Source organism: Osmerus mordax, chromosome 21 (genome assembly GCF_038355195.1).
Source record: "Osmerus mordax isolate fOsmMor3 chromosome 21, fOsmMor3.pri, whole genome shotgun sequence".
Classification (NCBI taxonomy): domain Eukaryota; kingdom Metazoa; phylum Chordata; class Actinopteri; order Osmeriformes; family Osmeridae; genus Osmerus; species Osmerus mordax.
The window spans coordinates 13,086,382-13,108,148 of record NC_090070.1 but is presented as its reverse complement, the minus strand read 5'-3'; the positions used below and the strand labels follow the sequence as shown (position 1 = coordinate 13,108,148).

Below are 21,767 nucleotides of genomic sequence, written 5' to 3'. Positions count from 1 at the left end.
CTTAAATGACATCTGTTCTGTATGTACTCATATGAATAACCAACTAATACCTTCAACTGAAAGTTCTTACACTTCTGACATAGATATGCATCTCACCTTTGTGTTTCCTCATATGTGTGGTCAGATTACCTTTTTGACTAAAGGTCTGTGTGCATCCTCATGTGTACAACCAGAGCACTGTTGGACCCAAAGCCTACAATATTGACACCGATATGGTTTGTGTCCGATATGCACGTTATGTGTTCTCTCATGACGATACAATTGATTCCTTAGACAAAATCTTTTGTTACATTACTCACACTTATGAGATTTTTTTCTTAGGTGTGTCCTCATATGTCTAACCAAAGTGCCTTTCTTACTAAAAGTTTTGTTACATTGTTGACACTGAATAGGTTTCTCTCCTGGGTGTCTTTTCATGTGACGAGCAAGATAACCTTCGTCAGCAAACTGTTTGTTACATTGTTGACACTGATGAGGTTTCTCTCCTGTGTGTGTTCTCATGTGATAAACAAGAGTAACTTTCTGAGCAAATCGTTTGTTACATTGTTGACATTGAAAGGGTTTCTCTCCTGTGTGAGTCCTCATATGAACAACCAAAGCAGCTTTAGGACCAAAAGCTTTGTTACATTCTAGACACTGATAAGGTTTCTCCAGTGTGCATCCTCATGTGAACAACGAAACGAGATTTCCAACTAAAAGTTTTGTTACATTCTAGACACAAGTTTTCTCTCCTGTGTGACTTCCCTGTGGAGTACCTTCAATGGGCAGAGTCATGTTCTTCTTCTTTCTATTTCTGCTTGATTTGACTGTTTCTAGCAAAGGCATCACTCCTCCATGTTCCTCCTGCTCCAAACTCTGAGCTGCAGGACAGTCTGCAGCTACAACAGAGAGGGGCTGAGAGTCACTATCTGGTTCTGGTGCTGCATAGTGTTGTTCATCAGGCTCTGCTTTGATTTGCTCCTCAGTTGTGTTGGTGGGTAGAGAGTCTCCTTCTCTATCCTCCACTTTAACAGTCTGGTCAAGATGGGAACATTCAGAGGACATCTCCTGTTTCACACTGAGATAAATTAATATGGGGTCTGTAGTTTCAGACTGCAGTCCTTGGAGCTGATCTTCCTCCTGACTGGTCCATATCTCCTGTTCCTCTCCCGTGTGTGTCTTCATGTGTGCAACCAGATTACCCTTTTGAGTAAATAGTTTGCTACAATGTGGACACTGAAAAGGTTTCTCTCCAGTGTGCATCCTCATGTGAGCAAGGAAACGAGATTTCCTGCTAAATGTTTTGTTACATTCTAAACACTGATAAGGTTTCTCTCCAGTGTGCGTCCTCATGTGAGCAAGGAAATGAGATTTCCAACGAAAAGTTTTGTTACATTCTAGACACTGAGGTTTCTCTCCAGTGTGACTTCTCTGTGGAGTACCTTCATTGGGCAGAGTCATGTTATTCTTCGTTCTTTTTTTGCTTGATTTGAATGTTTCTAGCAAAGGCATCACTCCATGTTCCTCCACACTCTGAGCTGCAGGACAGTCTGGAGCTACAACAGAGAGGGGCTGAGAGTTACTGCCTGGTTCTGATGCTGCATAGTTATGTTCTTCAGGATCTACTTTGATTTGCTCCTCAGTTGTGTTGGTGGGTAGAGAGTGTCCTTCTCTGTTGTCCACTTGGACAGCTTGGTCAAGATGTGAACATTCAACTGAGCCCTCTTGATCCGAATCATGTTTCACACTGGGAGAAGTGAATATAGGGTCTGTAGTTTGAGACTGCAGTCCTTGGAGCTGATCTTCCTCCTGACTGGTCCACATCTTCTGTTCCTCTCCCGTGTGTTTCCTCATGTGTTCAACCAAATTGTACTTTAAGCAAAATCTTTGGTTACATTCCTGACACTGATATGATTTTCCTACATAGTGACTCCTCAAGTGTGTAACCAGCTTATAACTGGAAATGAAGCGTTTGCTACATTCCTGACATTGATACGGTTTCACTACTGTGTGTGTACTCATGTGCACTACCAAAGTATCTTTGCGGCTGAAGGTGTTGTTACATTCTTCACACTGAAAAGGTTTCTCTCCCGTGTGTGTCCTCATGTGTAAAACCAGTTTACACTTATGAAAAAATCGCTTGCTACAATGTGGACACTGATAAGGTTTTTCTCCTGTGTGTCTCTTCATGTGTAAAACCAAACTACTCTTTTGAACAAAATGTTTGCCACAATGTGGACATTGATAAGGTTTCTCTCCTGTGTGTATTGTCATATGAATAAGCAAAGTACCTTTCATAGAAAAGCTCTTCTTGCATTCTAGACACTGAAAAGGTTTCTCTCCAGTGTGCGTCCTCATGTGAGCAAGGAAATGAGATTTCCAACGAAAAGTTTTGTTACATTCCAGACACTGATAAGGTTTCTCTCCAGTGTGACTTCCCTGCGGCATACCTTCCATGGGCAGAGTCATGTTCTTTCTTTTTCTGCTTGATTTTACTGTTTCTAGGAAAGGCATCATTCCTCCATGTTCCTCCTCCTCAAAACTCTGAGCTGCAGCACAGTCTGGAGCTACAACAGAGAGGGGCTGAGAGTCACTGCCTGGTTCTGGTGCTGCATAGTCTTGTTCATCAGGCTCTGCTTTGATTTGCTCCTCAGTTGTGTTGGTGGGTAGAGAGTCTCCTTCTCTGTTGTCCACTTGGACAGCTTGGTCAAGATGTGAACATTCAACTGAGCCCTCTTGATCCGAATCAAGTTTCACACTGAGAGAAGTTAATATGGGGTCTGTAGTTTGAGACTGCAGTCCTTGGAGCTGATCTCCCTCCTGACTGGTACACATCTCCTGTTGCTCTCCCGTGTGTGTCCTCATGTGATCAACCAAATTGTACTTCCAACGAAATCTTTGGTTACATTCATGACACTGAAAATGTTTTTCTACCGTGTGTGTCCTCATGTGTGAAACCAAACTACCCCTTTGAGCAAATAGTTTGCTACAATGTGGACACTGATAAGGTTTTTCTCCTGTGTGTGTCCTCATATGAATAACCAAAGAAGCTTTATGCCTAAAAGAATTGTTACATTCTAGACACTGATAAGGTTTCGCTCCTGTGTGAGTCCTCATATGAATAACCAAAGACGCTTTAAGACTAAACGCATTGTTACATTCTAGACACTGATAAGGTTTCTCTCCAGTGTGCGTCCTCATGTGAACAACTAAACGAGATTTCCTATTAAATGTTTTGTTACATTCTTGACACTGATAAGGTTTCTCTCCTGCGTGACTTCCCTGTGGCGTACCTTCCATGGGCAGAGTCATGTTCTTTCTGCTTGATTTGACTGTTTCTAGCAAAGGCATCACTCCGCCATGTTCCTCCTCCTCCAAACTCTGAGCTGCAGGACAGTCTGGAGCTACAACAGAGAGGGACTGAGAATCACTGCCTGGTTGTGGTGCTGCATAGTTATGTTCTTCAGGATCTACTTTGATTTGCTCCTCAGTTGTGTTGGTGTGTAGAGAGTCTCCTTCTCTGTTGTCCACTTGGACAGTTTGGTCAAGATGTGAACATTCAACAGAGCCCTCTTGATCCGAGTCATGTTTCACACTGAGAGAAGTGAAAATGGAGTCTGTAGTTTCAGACTGCAGTCCTTGGAGCTGCTCTTCCTCCTGACTGGTCCACAGCTCCTGTTCCTCTTTAATCTGTGGGGGCTCCAGGAGAGAGAGCTGCTGCACTTCTGGGAGACAGAAGAGAAAGGTAAATTATTGTAATCTTCCATTTGTTACTCAACTCGCTCAACAAAACCTGTACGTTTGGTAGAAAAACAATTAATTAAGACAAAACCAGACCTACCATGCTACACAACATAGACACAAATACTTTATACTAGTTGAGAGCTCGACCTTTAATGTTGTACAGGTGACAGGAGAGGCGATAAAACAGATAAAGCCTTTTGTAAAGGACAGTCTGGTTGATAGACCACATTCTATTAGTTGTATTATTTTATGGAATGTGCTGAAGTATGGAGAACTGACATCTAAAACCCTCTGAAGAGAAACATGCTCCTGACAATCCCTCCACCATCACTCCATAGGATGACTAACGTTGTCAACAAGGAAGAATGTAGACTAAAATTATAATGAAATCATGAGATCATGTCATGATGCAACAGCACCAACCACACCTTTCCAATTTAGCTTCCCCCCTCCTACATGACATAACGATTCTACACACAGCAGATTATACCATGAATGTATGAATATCAAACCTGTTCGGTGTAGCTTGATCTCAGGTTGAGCAACAATGTCAAACAGCCGTTGTATCCGCTTCCTCTCCTCCTCAGAACGAGAGATTTCTTCTTGGTACTCGGCAAATGTTATTTCAATGGCCCCGAAAATCTCTGAAGCTGCCGTTGTTAATCTCTCACTGAGAAATGCTCTGATATGCAAGTTGGAGTCCCTGGTGAATATGGAGTCTGTAGTTTCAGACTTCAGTCCTTGGGGCAGCTCTTCCTCCTGACTGGACCACAGCTCTTGTTCCTCTTTAATCTGTGGGGGCTCCAGGAGAGAGAGCTGCTGCACTTCTGAGAACAGAAGAGCAGTGTTTCCCACTAATTACCTAAACGTTGGCGACCCACAAAAGTTACATTTGTCCCCCCCCTAATGTCATAGTGAACCGAAAATACTTGTATGCTCATAATAACATAGGTAACTAAGATAAGAAAGTAGCAACAATTGAATGTTGAGCTGAAACCCACAATTGCGAACTGACTGACGGAAAGCGTCACGGATCGTAACCTAGCAACAAGAAAACTTGCAAACCTCTTGCACACGGGGCGCTGGAGGAACAGAAGATACATTTATTAAATGATGGCAACGGTAAGAGTGCTTGTAAAAGTATCGCGGAGGGTCATGGTATATTGTTTTTCCAGCCCATTTTGCAATCGGCAAAGCAAATATAAGTAAGAGATGTAGCCTAGGTGTCAGATATATTTTTATTTTCAGTTACCAGATCTGTAAAAAAAAATATAGGCTTTTATTTTTATTTAAAAAGAATATAGGCTTTTATTTATTTTTTAAATATATAGGCTTTTATTTTTAAGTTATCAGAGTAACAGACAACTATTAGCAGTCCTATTTCCAAATGTTGACCAAATAGTCATCTGACAACTATCACACTAATGATAGCATGATGATAGCATAGCCTTTAGCCCAGGGGTCACCAACACGGTGCCCGCAGGCACCAGGTCGCCCAAAAGGACCACATGAGTCGCCCGTTCTGAAAATAGCACAACTCACCCATGAGCTGCGTCTAAAATTGTATTTTATTCTGTTGCTATGCTTTTTAACAAAAATATATTTGTAAAAATGTAGTGAGTAGTAACTGGGGAGGAGAGGGCAGCGTTTCAGAAATCAGGTTAAATCATTGTTGAGTTATTGTGAGAAATCATTAACATGATCAGTGTCTTCACATAGATGAGTATCATTAATCATTAATAATAATATACTGTATTTCTTCGAATAAACGCTGCAGCATTTTTAAAATAAAGTTACATTGCTGATTTGCACAACAGTCCGGAATTTCTCTGGCTCCGCCTCAGTCAACTAGCGAAAATTGACTACTGTTTTCGAAAGTGAATGTACTAATAATATCAGCGTACATCATATTTTATATTAAATCTCACAATTGTGTTTTTTATCAAAATGTTAAATGAGCAAAAAGTTCAGTTTTTCAGTTGTTGATGCTTGGAACTCTGTTGAGAGCAGAACGTTTGTCCTCCCTACCAACACTGGGACGGAAAGGTACACAAAAGCGATCACTGTTCTAGTTAGGCTACTTCATATCAGAGGGAACGATTCTAGACAAAGCAGGTTATAACATTCAAGTATAGATAACGAACCTGCAATATTGGGTTGAGTAACAACGTTCAACAGCCGTTGTAGCCGCTTCCTCTCCTCCTCAGAACGAGAGATTTCTTTTTTGTACTCAATAAGCGTTTTTTCAACCACTCCGAAAATCTTTAAAGTTGCTTTTGATAATATCTCACTGATAAATTCTCTAAACACATACAGTTTCGCCATTTTGGCGGTGGAAAACTGATCATTTACACAACAACGTTAGCTATTAGCTCCTGATTCTCCTCGCCCCGAAATGGAGGAATACCGTGGTCCCGGTTCTTGGAACACCACCGGATAAAAAATCAGGAAATGACGAAGAGAGTGAACTATCACTATATTCGTGCAACTTCGGCTCTTTATCAGGAAATGACGTACCCGAATGAAGAGAGTTCGTGTAACTTCGGGAAATGACAGACGAAACACAGCAAAATGGCAGAATTCTGTAAGAAGCAGATCCGACTCACGTGAGTTGAGCTGCGAAAGTGGGTTTTGGAGTTTTTTACTCCGTGACGTGCACTGAAAAAACGATTGTAGTTCCGTAGTGATAAGAGAAGACTTTATTCATATAGCACATTTCATACCAGAATTGCTGCTCAAGGTGCTTTACATAAAATCAATAAAAACAATAATACAAGTGATAAAAGTAATAATTAAAATAGCAAATCTATAAAAACAATAATATAACTAATAAAAGTAGTAAAACCCTTCTGAGATAAAAATTACTTAAATGCTTTGGTAAAAAGGTAGGTTTTAAGCTGTCTTTTAAAAATGTCTAGCGTGTTTGCTTCCCTAATATTTATGGGTAATTGGTTCCATAGTTTTGGGGCATTTATTTCTTATGACTGCTTCTGGTGACCTCAAATAAATAGGCCTGCATTTGATGATTGCAGTGTTCTCGCTGGTGTGTAGTTTATAAGGGAGTAAGCAATGTAGCTAGGTCCTTGTCCGTGTAGAGCTTTGTATGTGAGGAAAATGACCTTAAAGTCAATTCTAAAGGTAACAGGGAGCCAGTGTAGCTAGGACAGGACTAATGTGTTCTCTCCTTTTAGTTTTGGTTAATAATCTAGCTGCAGAATTTTTAATGAGCTGTAGTCTTTCAGTGGTTTTCTTGGGAAGACCAGTGAAAAGTGCGTTACAGTAGTCCAGCCGGCTGGATATAAAAGCATGAATTAACTTCGCATCATTTTGTTTATGAATGATCGTTTGCTATATTCCTTAGGTGAAAGAAAGCTGTTTTGGTCACTTTATTAATGTGAGAGTTGAAATTCAAATCTGTGTCCAGGATTACACCGAGACTTGTCACCTCTGATTTAAGCCAGGGGGTTAAGCCTCCTAGATTCTTACTAAGCATCTCTCTTTTGGATTTGGGGCCACATAGTAGGACTTCAGTTTTGTCTTCATTTATTTAAGAAAGTTATCATTCATCCATTTGTTTATTGCCAACAGGCATTTGGTAATGGAATTGATGGCCGTTGCATCGTTGGGTTCAGTAGCGTGCTCGAAGTGGGTCAAAGTCCAGGGCCTATTTTTACTCCCAGTCCGTCCCTGCCGCCCCGCAACATTAAGCCACCCCCCAGCACCCCCCTGATAAAATATGTTCCCGCGGCTATGCATTTATGTTGTTAATAAATAACAAGCAATATCTCCAAATTTGGTTTTTCACTGTAGAAATCTCAAATATCATAATGATTTGCCAGTGCAAGAGAGTACTGGCACCTTTTTTTCCACTTCAAGCACTGGTTCAGTGGATATATATAGTTGTGTGTCATCCGCATAGCTATGGAAATCTATGTTATGTTCTCTGATTATATCGCCAAGTGGTAACACATAAAGAGAAAAAAGTAATGGACCTAAGCAGCTTCCTTGAGCAACCCCGTAGCCGTTCTCATGTTTCTTAGATCTATGGTCTCCTAAACTAACATAAAACTTCCTTCCTGTGATATATGATTTCATCCAGTTCAATACACTATCCGTGAACCCAATAAGCTTTTCCAGTCTATTGATTAGGATGTCGTGATCAATGGTATCAAATGCTGCACTGAGATCTAACAGGATAAGGATAGAGACTTTATTTGCATCAGAGTTTAGTCTGAGGTCGCTAATTATTTTGGTGAGAGCAGTTTCAGTACTGTGATATTTCCTGAAACCTGACTGCGAGACTTCCAGGATGTTATTTTCTTCAAGAAAATAATTTAATTGGACTAATACTATCTTTTCCAGTACTTTACTAATAAATGGAAGGTTTGATATTGGTCCGTAATTTGCAAGTAGACTGTTATCCAATTTGGGTTTCTTTAATAGGGGCTTTACAACAGCTGTTTTGAAGGCATCTGGGAAGATGCCAGTTCTAAGGGATGTGTTTATAATCTCTAGCACAGGACCTGAGACACCATCAAACACTCGCTTAACCCTCGTGCTGCCTTCGAGTCACATGACCCAAAGGTTCATAACGAACCATCGTTGTGTTTACCCAATTTTACCCAATACAAAAACAAATAAAAACAATTTTCTTTTAACCATTCCAATGTGGGGGGTCTGAGACAGCCCGACAGTTAAAAGAAAATGCTTCACTTTGTTTTTGTATGAGGTAAATTTGTCGCAATACGACGGTGGGTCACAATGACTGATGGGTCAGAATGACCCGAAGATAACACAAGGGTTAAAGAATGTTGTGGGTATAGGATCAATATCTGAGGTTGTGGAGTTAGATTCGCTGATTTTGGAAAGTTCACTTAGTGTAATACATGTAAATGTGCTCATGGTTATGTTGCAGAATCTACTGATGTCAGTTTCAACCCCACTATTAATAACACTAGCTCTGATCAAAGTTACTTTGTTCTTGAAGAACAAAGCAAGCTCTTCACATTTAACTGCTGAGGATGGAGGGGGGGGGGCAGGGATAGTGTTTAGCAGCTGGTCAATGGTGGAGAAGAGAACTCTGTAATTTCTGGCATTTTCTGTAATAATGTTGGAGAAATATTCTCTCCTTGCTAGACGGATGGCTTTGTTATAGGTGGTTAGTGTATCTTTGTAGATATTGTAGTGGATAGTGATCTTTGTTTTCCTTCATTTTCTCTCTGCTGCACTGCATTTTCTTTTCGTTTCACTAACATTTTTAGCGGTGGAAGTTTTCCTGACCTGTGGATGTTTGTGGTTTTGTTGTGGGTTTTGGTTGTGTTGGTTTCTCCAGTTTTTTTGTTTTTCTTGACCGTTGTGGTCCATGTGGCTATTGAGGCTTGTGTTTAGTCTGTGGTGGTTGTGACTTAAAAAATTTATAAACAATCTGTTCTTATCAATTTAATCCTTGTGCTGCCTTTGGGTCACAATCGCGCTGTGGGGGGTGTGAGACAGCCCGACGGTTAAAAGAAAATGCTATGAGGTAAAGTTGTCGCAAAACGTGGGGGGGGTCACAATGACTGATGGGTCACATTGACCCAAAGGTAACACAAGGGTTAATATCTGACATATTAAACGGATTGTTGCAACAGGGAGTCGGAAAAGTGGATCGCCCCGGTATCGCAGCGCCTCCGGGAAGGGTGCACTCTTTCTAAGCGTGTCAAAGGGAGTGATTGGGGGAGAGGGGTTTAGGTTAGGGCTTGTTTTTTTGGGGTGAGGGTCGAAAAACCCAAAGAAAGCAGAACAACAATCCTGATAAAAACATGGGGGGGAAAGGGGCGAAGCAATGTTGGCCGGTGGCGTTTTCACGCCCTTTTACTGGATTTAACCCTTGTGGACCTTCGGGTCACATGACCCAAAGGTTCACAACGAACCATCGTTGTGTTGCGACAATTTTACCCAATACAAAAACAAATAAAAAGCATTTTCTTTTAACCTTTGCGATGTGGGGGGTCTGAGACAGCCCAAAGGTTAAAAGAAAATGCTTCACTTTATTTTTGTATGTGGTAAAGTTGTTGCAATATGACAGTGGGTCACAATGACTGATGGGTCAGAATGACCCAAAGATAACACAAGGATTAATTATATCCGGTGGTGTCCCAAGAATCAGGACCACGTTATTCTTCCAAGAGGAAGCTCCAAATACGACAAAGAATCACTGAGCTGCGGAAGTTGTATTTATTTTCTCTGTGACATACAAAATAAATAAATGAAGGAATTAAATGGAAAAAGGATAAAGGGCATACATACATACTGAATATTGGTAAATACGTTTATAATTAACTTGAAAATATGTTTATGTGTAATTATATGAACTAATGTTTATGTATTAATAATTATGGCCGATTTGATCCTGCATGTTTGTGATTCAACTTGTCAAGGGAATTCCCTAATTAATATGTATTAAGTAGTTAAGTACTTAATTGAATTAAGTAGAGTGAATATATTGACTTGAGACTTAAAATCATGTTCACAAGTTTATTTGCAACCCAAACTTGCCCAAACACCTAAAACTAAAGTTGTAGCTTGTATCCCAAATCCATGCTTTTTCTACATGACTTGATTCCAGGAGAGTGAGGAGTCCCCAACTCTAAACATCTTGAAGCTTTAATAAAGTCTGAATAACTTCTGACAGAGTTTCTGCTATGGTTGTGTCATCTTCTTGTTCGAAATGAGATTACACTTGTGTTCACAGAGTTCGATAAATTGTTGACACTGTTAAGGTTTCTCTCCTGTGTGTTCGCATGTGTTTAACCAATTGTGAGCTTGAGCAAAATCTTTTATTACAATCCTGACACTGATATGGTTTTTCTCCTGTGTGTGTCCTTATGTGTTCAACCAAATGTAACTTTTGGCAAAATCTTTTGCTACATTCCTGACACTGAAATGGTTTTTCTCCTGTGTGTGTCCTCATGTGTTTAACCAGATTCCCACGTTCAGTAAATGCTTTGTCACATTCCTGACACTGATATGGTTTTTCTCCTGTGTGTGTCCTCATGTGTCTAACCAGATGCCCACTTTGAGTAAATGTTTTGTTACATTCTTGACACTGACATGGTTTCTTTCCTGTGTGAGTCCTCATATGAACAACCAAAGTAGCTTTCTGACTAAAAGCATTGTTACATTCTTGACACTGAAATGGTTTCTCTCCTGTGTGTGTCCTTATGTGTTCAACCAGACCACCCTTTTTAGCGAAACGTTTGCTACAATGTGGACACTGGTAAGGTTTTTCTCCTGTGTGTGTCCTCATGTGTCTAACCAGATGCCCACTTTGAGTAAATGTTTTGTTACATTCTTGACACTGACATGGTTTCTTTCCTGTGTGAGTCCTCATATGAACAACCAAAGAAGCTTTCTGACTAAAAGCATTGTTACATTCTTGACACTGAAATGGTTTCTCTCCTGTGTGTGTCCTTATGTGTTCAACCAGAGCACTCTTTTTAGCGAACCGTTTGCTACAATGTGGACACTGGTAAGGTTTTTCTCCTGTGTGTGTCCTCATGTGTCCAACCAGAGTAGATTTCTTATTAAAAGTGTTGTTACATTCTAGACACTGATGAGGTTTCTCTCCTGTGTGACTGCCCTGTGGCGTACCTTCCATGAGAAGAGCCTTGTTCTTTCTTTTTCTGCTTGATTTGACTGTTTCTAGCAAAGGCATCATTCCTCCATGTTCCTCCTCCTCCAAACTCTGAGCTACAGGACAGTCTGGAGCTACAACAGAGAGGGGCTGAGAGTCACTGCCTGGTTCTGGTGCTGCAGAGTCTTGAGGCTCTGGTTTGATTTGCTCCTCAGTTGTGTTGGTGGGTAGAGAGTCTCCTTTTCTGTCCTCCACTTTAACAGTCTGGTCAACATGTGAACATTCAGAGGAGCCCTCTTGATCAGAGTCATGTTTCACACTGGGAGAAGTGAATATGGAGTATGTAGTTTCAGACTGCAGTCCTTGGAGCTGCTCTTCCTCCTGACTGGTCCACAGCTGCTGTTCCTCTTTAATCTGTGGGGGCTCTGGGAAAGAGCTGCTGCACTTCTGGGAACAGAAGAGCAGTGTTTCCCATGAAATACCCAAAGGTTGGCAACTCACAAAAGTTAAATTTGTCCCCCCATAGTGTCATAATGAACCGAAAATACTTGTATGCTTTTCATAATAACATAGCTAACTAAGATAAGAAAGTATCAACGATTGAATGTTGAGCTGAAACCCACATTTGCGAACTGACTGACTGGGAAAGCGTCACGAACCGTAGCCTAGCAACAAGCAAGCTTTTTACGCGGGGGACAGGAGAAACGGAGGACACATTTATTGAATTATGGAAACGGTAAGAGTGCTTGTTAAATGTATCGTGTAGGAAGTGCCACAACAGAACTGACAGTGAACAAAGTCGGGCAAAAAAGTATTTGGATTGGGATGTAGAGCTAAGTGTAAGAGTGCTTGTTAAATATATCGTGTAGGGTTAGCCACCCTTCAGGCTACAGCTGTTTAATGATGGCCCCGCCCTCCTTTCACCCCCCTCACGTATCATCTGTCTCCCCTATGCCGATTTGGAGATGGGAATTGGAGAAATAAAACACACTTGGTGTGTCTCGCGAATTGACAAGCGTCCATTGGTAGCCCAAGCCTCAAATATTTGCTTTGCCAATTGCAAAATATGATGGAAAAACGATTGTCCACAATATACCCTGAACCTGTAGGAAGTGCCACAACAGAACTGACAGTGAACAAAGTCGGGCAGAAATGGATTTAGAAGTAGAGCTAAAAGGTTAGCTAAAATTGCTAGAGCTAGCTAAGAGTTACATGAAGCAGTGGCAAATGTGTAATAGTAGTGTGATTGTTTTGTGTGGTAGAGACAAACAAATTAAAGTTTTTGTAAAGCATGGATCTGCTTTTTGTGATGTTGTCCTAGTGGGTCTTGACAATTGTGCGTTCTTACTATAACATTTTTTAAATCTTCTCATGTGTGCAAGGCATTCATCTGTTTTCAAGTGTGTCATTACACCAACACAGGGATGGAAAGCAACACAAAAGCGATCACTGTTCTGGTTAGGCTACTTCATATCAAATGGAACGATTCTAGACAAAGCAGGTTATAAGCAGGTTATAAATAACGATAATATTGGGTTGAGTAACAACGTCTAACAACTGTTGTAGCCGCTTTGTCTCCTCCTCGGAACGAGAGATTTCTTCTTTGTACTCAATAAGTGATCTCACTGATAAATTCTCTAATTACATTTAGTTTAGACATTTTGGCGGTGGAAAACTGGTTCTTTACACAACAAGGTTAGCTATTAGCTCCTGGTTCTCCTAGTCAGAAACACAGCTGCAGACTAAATGGCGGACTTCCGGAAGAGGCAGCTCCTAATGTGACGATGAATCACTTGACTTGAGCTGCGGAAGTTGTATTTTTTTAAATCAGTGATACATAACAAATAACAAATACATAACGAATATAGGTAAATACGTTTATAATTGACTAGAAAATATGTTTGTGTAAATATATTAACTAATGTTTATGTATTCATAATTATGGCCGATTTTATCCTCCATGTGTTTGTGGTTCAACTTGTCAAGGGAATTCCTAATTAATATTAATTAGGTAGAGTGAATATATTGACTTGAGTCTTCCAATCATGTTCACAAGTTTATTTGCAACCCAAACTTGCCCAAAGACCTAAAACTTAAGTTGTAGCTTGTTTCCCAAATTCATGCTTTTTCCACACTTGAAACCAGAGCCCTCTTCCTTAAAGCGAGTTTACTGAATAAGCCAGGATTATGTCAGTTAGTCAGACTAATTTCTAGTTCATTCGGTTCTAAAAAGACAGCTCAATATAGTTCGAACTCAGTTACAATGGCAACTTATGCTTCGAAACTAGCCTGTCCAGGGCAGGTTAACTGTCAGGCCCGTGTTGTTGCTTAACCAGACGTTCCTGTAATACTGACCCGACGGGAAAACGATGATTTACGACGGACATTCTCATTCTCCCTCAGTTCAATGTGTAGGCTACATTTATAGAAAATCATCTTAAATACATAGGATACAACATTTAGCCTAATGCATTAAAGAATGATGAACAATGATTTCAGAATGATACAAACCTACAGAGCCTACGTTAAACGTATGGCTATGAGGTAGTTTGTGATTTCAAATGTTTAGGCATCAGGCACATATCTCAATCTACATTATCCCAGTATAATGATCATAGCTACATAATTGTTAACAGTAGCCTACGATGGCAAAACAAACCTAAATCAATACATCTATCCTTCATTTTCCTGACACAAAAACCATGTAAAAAAAAGTCCAATTTAAATAATGTGTTTAGAGGGTGTCTGTTTTTTTAATCAATGAAGTAAAGGTCTATAAGAAAGGACCTCAACCTACGTAGCCCATCGTTCACGTCAATCATGGCGTGTAATGTTGTTTGGGACTTTAAGTCCAGCTTTTTTGAGCGGCCTTTATGGAACAGGCCTCAGGAGAGAGAGGAGTCCCCAACTCTAAACATCTTGAAGCTTTTATAAAGTCTGAAGAACTTCTGACAGTTTCTGTTCTGGTTGTGTCATCTTGTTTGAAAATGAGATTACACTTGTGATCACAAAGTTCGATAAATAGTTGACACCGTTAAGGTTTCTCTCCCGTGTGTGTCCTGATGTGTTTAACCAGATTCCCATTTTGAGTAAATGCTTTGTTACATTCCTGACACTGATATGGTTTCTCTCCTGTGTGTGTCCTCATGTGTTTAACCAATTGTGAGCTTGCGCAAAATCTTTTCTTACATTCCTGACATTGATATGGTTTCTCTCCTGTGTGTGTCCTTATGTGTTCAACCAAATGAAACTTTTCACAAAAACGTTTGCTACATTGCTGACACTGATATGGTTTTTCTCCTGTGTGTGTCCTGATGTGTTTAACCAGATTCCCACTTTGGGTAAATGCTTTATTACATTCCTGACACTGAAATGGTTTCTCCCCTGTGTGTGTTCTCATGTGTTTAACCAATTGTGACCTTAAGCAAAATATTTTATGACATTCCTGACACTGATATGGTTTTTCTCCCGTGTGTGTCCTCTTGTGTCTAACCAGACTCTGATTTTGAGAAAATACTTTTTTACATTCCTGACACTGATATGGTTTTTCTCCTGTGTGTGTCCTCATGTGTTTAACCAATTGAGACTTTACGCAATGTCTTTTGTTACATTCCTGACACTGATGTGGTTTCTCTCCTGTATGTGTCCTCATATGTTGAACCAAATTAAACCTCTCACCAAATCTTTTGCTACATTCCTGACACTGATATGGTTTCTCTCCTGTGTGTGTTCTCGTGTGTTTAACAAGATTACATTTGCTAACAAACCGTTTGCTACAGCGTTGACACTGATATGGTTTCTCTCCTGTGTGTGTACTCATGTGTTTAATCAATTGTGACTTTACGCAAAATCTTTTGTTGCATTCCTGACATTGATGTGGTTTTTCTCCTGTATGTGTCCTCATGTGTTGAACCAAATTAAACTTCTCATAAAAACTTTTGCTACATTCCTGACACCGATATGGTTTCTCTCCTGTGTGTGTTCTCATGTGTTTAACAAGGTTACCTTTGCTAACAAACCGTTTGCTACAGCGTTGACACTGATAATGTTTCTCTCCTGTGTGTGTACTCATATGACAATCCAAAACACTTTTGACACTGACACTATGTTGGCACTGATGTACTTTCACTCCTGTGGGACTTGCCTGTGGCATCTTTCCACCTGGCACAGCTGAATGTACTTGTGTTATTGTTGAATTGATCGTCTCTCGCAAGGGCAGCACTCCTCCATGTTCCTCCAAACTCTGAGCTGCAGGACAGTCTGGAGCTACAACAGAGAGGGGCTGAGAGTCACTGCCTGGTTCTGGTGCTGCAGAGTCTTGTACATGAGGCTCTGGTTTGATTTTCTCCTCAGTTGTGTTGGTGGGTAGAGAGTCTCCTTCTCTGTCCTCCACTTTAACAGTCTGGACAAGATGTGAACATTCAGAGGAGTCCTCCTGATCAGAATCATGTTTCACACTGAGAGAAGTGAAAATGGAGTCTGTAGTTTCAGACTTCAGTCCTTGGAGCTGCTCTTCCTCCTGACTGGTCCACAGCTCCTGTTCCTCTTTAATCTGTGGGGGCTCCGGGAGAGAGAGCTGCTGCACTTCTGGGAGACAGAAGAGAAAGGTAAATTATTGTAATCTTCTTCATTCATTCGTTACTCAACTCGCACAACAAAACATGCATGTTTGGTAGAAAAACATGACCAATTAATTAAGACAAAACCAGACTAACCATGCTACACAACATACACAAATACTTTATACTAGTTGAGAGCTCGACCTTTAAATGCGTGAGTTCTAAATATTTCCGATGGTCCCCACAGCGCAAGTTATTTTTCCGAAACGGTAGCTAGCTAGCTTTAGTTAGCTTCCGGGCTAAGTTACCTAGCATAATACTCATAGCAATGCTACTACCATGCTAGTGTTACTTGTTAGCCTTCTTATTAGTAAATTTTGAAGCCATATTAAAGCGTTTGTCGCATAGTTTTCAACCACACCTTTCCAATTTAGCTTCCCCCCTCCTACATGACATAACAATTCTACACACAGCACATTTTACCATGAATGTATGAATATCAAACCTGTTCGGTGTAGCTTGATCTCAGGTTGAGCAATAATGTCAAACAGCCGTTGAATCCGCTTCCTCTCCTCCTCAGAACGAGAGATTTCTTCTTGGTACTCAGCAAATGTTATTTCAATGGCCCCGAAAATCTCTGAAGCTGCTGTTGTTAATCTCTCACTGAGAAATGCTCTGATATGCAAGTTGGAGTCCCTGGTGAACATGGAGTCTGTAGTTTCAGACTTCAGTCCTTGGAGCTGCTCTTCCTCCTGACTGGTACACAGCTCCTGTTCCTCTTTAATTTGTGGGGGCTCCGGGAGAGAGAGCTGCTGCACATCTGGGGGAAGAGGCAAGACAACAGTTAGATGCAGCCTCTGTAGACAGTTGCATTTTAGTTGCATAAAAAGACTCTGAGCCCCTCGCTATCTGAATCGTACTGTACTCGTGCCATCTTCCACTCAGGCATCTTTTTCTTCTGAGAGAAAAATGGTAACAAACTCATCAGAACATACAATCAGGAATATTTGAACACACTATTAAGTAAACGTTGTTGGAATGTATTTTCTTTACTGAAGTTACGTTACCGGTATATTCACTGAGTTCAGCTACAGTACTATCTCTAGCTAAAGTTACCATAATAGCTTTAGCTGGAACATTATTTCACAATTAATGAAATATTAATGATTATTTGGCCATCTACTTCACAAACATTACATTGGTATATTAATTTTAACTGTAAAATACATCTTACTTAACATTAGCTATCTAGTTAAATGTACATTTTATCTTGCGCTATCTGGAGTGTAATGTTTCTTATTGTTTAAGAAATTAATCAAACACACGTTGTTTTTCGAGCTAGCCAGGCCAGTTCTTTATTCTGTCGACTAGTCTTCCTCTTCAACCTAATCAACGCACTCTCTTTAGCTGTGACCAACACTGCTACCTATTGGTTATTAACAACAATACATAGGCTATTCAACCATCATTACATGGAGGACCTATCCTCTGCCCTGTTTGTCCCTGCCAGGCTGAGGCTAGGAGAAAGTGCTCCGCTGTCCTCGCTGTTGTGTATTAGGTAGGACCAGAGCCATAGAAAAAGACACTTGCGACCCTTCCATAGACTTCCATTGTAATCGAAGAATGCGGAAGTAAAGCGTGTCATGTGCGACCTATAGTTCCAAACATTGTATTTTCCAACGTTCAACCCCATTCATTTTCAGTGTTTCCGAAGCAAGATAGCTGGTAAATTGATCAAATTACTGCATTTTTTCATATTTCAACACATGCTGTGGACCTTTTATCAATTGTTAGGAGTAGTATTTTATATAGCCAGCTTTAGTTAAAGTGTATCGTAAGATATAGCTTGTTAGATAGAAATGCAGTTAGAGCTAGACTAGTAGGTCTAGTATCTAACGTAAGCAACACTTTTACTGTAGCTAGCTAGAGAGCACGTGCATCTTAACCAGAAGTCCGTTGGTTTATAGTCTGTCAAATTAGTTCTAGTTATTGGTGTTCTTTGGCATACAAAGTTAGTCTTCTCTTATTAGCCTAGTTGTATCTGATCAGAGCCAGCAACAATGAATTTACACTTAGTCATTTAGCAGACGCTCTTATCCAGACCGACTCACAGAAAGTACAGGGACATTCCCCCCGAGGCAAGTAGGGTGCCTTGCCCAAGGACACAACATAATATGCACGGCTAGGAATCAAACCGGCAACCTTCTGATTAATAGCCCGATTCCCTAACCGCTCAGCCATCTGACCCTCTATAATTGCAGATTAAGGGGTCCCCTATCGTCCAGCTAGCTCTCGGCGCTCAGCAGGAATTGCAGGTCCACTCACTACAAACAAACTTGACCCTCTCAGTGGACATATTGTATAATAAAATGTTTTATTGAATGCAATTGGTTGCCTTGTATATTCTGTTCTACTTACCAAAATCCTTTCTTGTCTTAAATTGAGCCGTTGCTGGTGTGATTGTTATCTATATTAGATTCAACTTGCATCAAGTACTACAAATATAAATGTTGTTAACGTGGTAAATTGTAGGTGGGCTGATGAATAAGAAAACGTGTTTAACAAGTCCCATTTACTTCAACAGTCGAAAGTTAAATGTTCAGTTTAGGCTACAGTATGGTAGCTATCAGACATATACAACACACCAGTAACCAGTATGTGTTAATACCGAAAATGTCAGTAAATCGAGATGGTGCTGCTGTCTGTCCCATCGAAAACAAACAGGTTGACTGCAGTGTTTTTTTGGAACTACAGCGAACTACTTGAACCACGTGATCACGTGTTGGTGAGATCAAAGTGTCGTAACTATTTTTATATGGCTCTGGGTAGGACTATATGAATGTACATCTACAAATCGTCACGTAATCTAGTGACTTTTCAGAGAGACAATAGCAATTTCTGGTGAGGTGCATCTGTCTTAAACCGTTTTCAGATATTTCATTATTTAGCAGCATATTATGACATGAATAGGCTTTCCAACCTGTTCGGTGTAGCTTGATCTCGGGTTGAGTAACAACGTCCAACAGCCGTTGTAGCCGCTTCATATCCTCCTCAGAACGAGAGATTTCTTCTTTGTACTCAGCATGCGTTTTTTCAAATCCCCCAAAAATCTCCATAGCTGCCATTGTGAGGATCTCACGGATCAATTCTCTAAACGCATCTAGTTTAGACATTTTAGCGGTAGAAAACGTGATACTTTGTTTTTGGCGCCTTGCTCTCTCCCTCGCCTACAGTTCTTTGTGAATAGTCGTGAGGGCCAGCTCAGATATAATTTACAACACTTCCGTGTCTACCTTCATCGCATGCAATGAAACAAGCAAACCATGCGGAACAGACTCCAGAAATCCAGCTTTGTTACCGCCCTTCGATACGCTTTCCAAATAGCTCAAGCCTAACTCGAGGATAGCGCTTCCAATAGATATTGATTTGATATTGTTATTACGAATGCCATTATGTATAATGTGCTCATTAAATTCAATAAAGATTGTGAAGAAGAAAAAAATGATATCGTTTCCGGGTCCCGCACGTAAATCTTTCCGGGTGTAAACAAATGTCTTGTTGTTGAAGCACAGCCTAACGTTTTCATAATATAATAGTAGGACTACAACATGTGGCAAGTCATCAGTGTCAGGCTATTTTGACGTAGGACACATAACCATACTAATAATACAAATTATAATAGCTAAGGGGCATCTTCAAATAATTCTTCTTGTGCATCAGTAATGATCAGCAGATTTATCGCTGTTTTCTTTTTTCATCAACTTCCGTGATTTGCTGTACAGTGCTGGTTCTTATGCCAACCACCGATAAGGGTTTTGTCTTTATATATCTACATTTGTGAATAAATCTTCACCTAAAATTACCTTAAAAAATGTATTTAACAGGAATGAGGGTTTGACTCTTCGCTTGCGTCGATTGCTTCTTGGTCATGTGACCCAACACCCCAAACTAATTTATAACTACAAGTTTAAGTTGTTGCTGTTCATACAAACACCAAAACAAGATTTACGACCGCACATTTTTGAAACGCACACTTCTACAAGATTTGTCACATTATTTTTATTATTCAAGATGTCAACGACAATACTGGCCTAGTTTGTAATCTGCTCCATTAACGTGTAGGAGGATTTCCAGGAAGTCCGTTTATCCAACACTCCATTTCTTCATGCGCTCGGCACAGTCGCCATGACTAACCAGCAGACCACTCTGCAGGGATCAAATGCTTCGGAAGAGTTTAAACCTCCACAACCCTCCCTTCACCCCCACCCACCCTTCACCACTCAAACCTCCAGAACACCAGAAGGTAGAAGACTGCATCTCTCTCCTTCATGGGGACTCAAACGACCCCGCAGCTGGGAAGGACGCCCAAAGGTTTTGATGCATTCCTGGCAGTGAGACGGCCTGGCGTGGGCGCTCAGGCCGCCCTGCTGACCCAGAACTCTCCCACACCCCTGGCACCGATGACCTTTGCCCCCCGCGTGTCTCTTCAGGTGATCCAGCAGGTGTTGCTTCTGGATGAAGGCTTTGCTGCACTCCGGACACTGGAAGGGCTTCTCCCCCGTGTGAGTCCTCATGTGGAAGCGAAGACTCGTCCGCTGGCTGAAGGCTTTGCCGCATTCCGAGCACTGATGTGGCTTCTCCCCTGTGTGAGTCCTCATGTGCACCATGAGAAGTGGCTTCTTACTAAAAACTTTGCCACAGACCGGGCACTTGAGCGGTTCCTCCCCCGTGTGGCTTCGGATGTGTATCTGCAGACTGGAAGCCGTCACGTAACATCTACTGCATGCCGGGCATTTGAATGTCTTCTTTTTCGGAGGGTAGGCCTCCTCTGGTGAACAGTCTGGAGCTACGAAGGACAGAAGCCGGAAGTCGATGGCTGGATCCTGCAATCTACAAACCTGCCCACCAGGATCTGCTTTGACTTGCTCCTTAGTTGTGTTGGTGAGTAGAGAGTCTCCTTCTCTGTTCTCCACAGGGTGACTTTGCTCAAGATGTGAAAGTTCAGAGGTGTTCTGATCGCAGTAGAGTTTCACGCTGGGAGAAGTCAAGATGGAATCTGTAGTTTCAGACTGCAGTCCTTGGAGCTGCTCTTCCTCCTGACTGGTCCACAGCTCCTGTTCCTCTTTAATCTGTGGGGGCTCCGGGAGAGAAAGCTGCTGCACATCTACGGGAAAGAAGAGAAAGGAAAATAATTGTAATCTACTTTATTCATTTGTTACTCAACTCGTCGAACAAAACCATGTATGTCCGGTACTGAAAAACATGAGCGTAGCCTATGCTATGTGGGGGACGGTCGACAATAGGAACGCCGTCCGACTTCATAAAGAGAAGCTAATTAAAGTAACTTGTAAGTGTAGCTAGCTACAGCTACACTTACAAGTAACAACGAATGTGACCACATCAGATGGGAAAGTTACACCGATAGAACCTGTTACTGTAAGCTTGACCCGGTAGAGACGTACCATCTAACAGCCCTTGTAGCCGCGCGCTCTGCTCCCTGAAAAGCGAGATTTCCTCTTCGTACTCGGCAAACGTTTTTTCGACGGCCCCGAAAATCTCCAAAGCTGCAGTTGTTAATCTCTCACTGATAAACTCTCGAAATAGCTGTAGTTTGGACATTCTGAAATGTTCTCACTGCCTATATACAACAACACAGGTCAGTTTAAGATAGCTAATTAACTCACTACAGTAGCTTGTGCTACGTGTTGGCCCTGCTGTTCTTAAATTAAACGGTTTTTATATGTCGAGACCCCAAACGAGCTGTCCCATCTCCACGTAAAGCTTCCAGTGTTCTTCACGTTTAATTTGACATACTATTGGGACACCATTGATCCCAAGACCGTAATGTAGCTAACCTTTTCGACTAGCTT

At 41.1% G+C, this 21,767-nt stretch overlaps 2 protein-coding genes across 4 annotated transcripts; both read right to left on the bottom strand.

Annotated features, from left to right (window-relative positions):
• Positions 1-643: 643 nt before the first annotated feature.
• On the bottom strand, positions 644-5,269 carry LOC136964990 (zinc finger protein 665-like). Its single transcript, XM_067258966.1, has 5 exons — positions 5,266-5,269; positions 4,236-4,550; positions 3,113-3,704; positions 2,914-3,037; positions 644-2,418 (listed from the first exon to the last, which is right to left on the bottom strand). Exons 1-5 carry the CDS (start codon positions 5,267-5,269, stop codon positions 712-714), a joined length of 2,742 nt encoding a protein of 913 aa, XP_067115067.1. The 3' UTR covers positions 644-711.
• A 4,750-nt stretch (positions 5,270-10,019) lies between these two features.
• LOC136965055 (zinc finger protein 271-like) lies at positions 10,020-21,735 on the bottom strand. 3 transcript variants are annotated; one of them, XM_067259041.1, is made up of 5 exons: positions 18,878-19,108; positions 16,403-16,717; positions 14,590-15,925; positions 14,412-14,505; positions 10,020-11,284 (listed from the first exon to the last, which is right to left on the bottom strand). In XM_067259041.1, exons 1-5 carry the CDS (start codon positions 19,068-19,070, stop codon positions 10,451-10,453), a joined length of 2,772 nt encoding a protein of 923 aa, XP_067115142.1. In that variant the 5' UTR covers positions 19,071-19,108; the 3' UTR covers positions 10,020-10,450. The 3 variants fall into 3 exon arrangements, with proteins under 3 accessions (XP_067115142.1, XP_067115144.1, XP_067115143.1); XM_067259043.1 differs by lacking the exons at positions 10,020-11,284; positions 16,403-16,717; positions 18,878-19,108 and adding exons at positions 20,407-21,061; positions 21,360-21,735 and having other exon boundaries at positions 14,373-15,441; XM_067259042.1 differs by lacking the exon at positions 10,020-11,284 and having other exon boundaries at positions 14,373-15,925.
• Positions 21,736-21,767: the final 32 nt, after the last annotated feature.

Excerpts from the sequence above, each read along its gene's own strand:
- LOC136964990 (XM_067258966.1), bottom strand. Across the intron at positions 3,038-3,112 it reads AATGCGTTTAGTCTTAAAGC|GCATAAAGCTTCTTTGGTTA; the intron begins GTCTTTGGTTAT and ends CAATTCTTTTAG. Across the intron at positions 2,419-2,913 it reads CACACATGAGGACACACACG|GGAAGTCACACTGGAGAGAA; the intron begins GTAGAAAAACAT and ends GGTATGCCGCAG.
- LOC136965055 (XM_067259041.1), bottom strand. The coding sequence starts at position 19,070 with ATGTCTAAACTAGATGCGTTTAGAGAATTGATCCGTGAGATCCTCACA. Across the intron at positions 15,926-16,402 it reads GATCAAGCTACACCGAACAG|AAGTGCAGCAGCTCTCTCTC; the intron begins GTTTGATATTCA and ends TCTGTCTCCCAG. Across the intron at positions 11,285-14,411 it reads TTACTCAAAATGGGAATCTG|AAATCTACTCTGGTTGGACA; the intron begins GTTAAACACATC and ends ACTTTTAATAAG.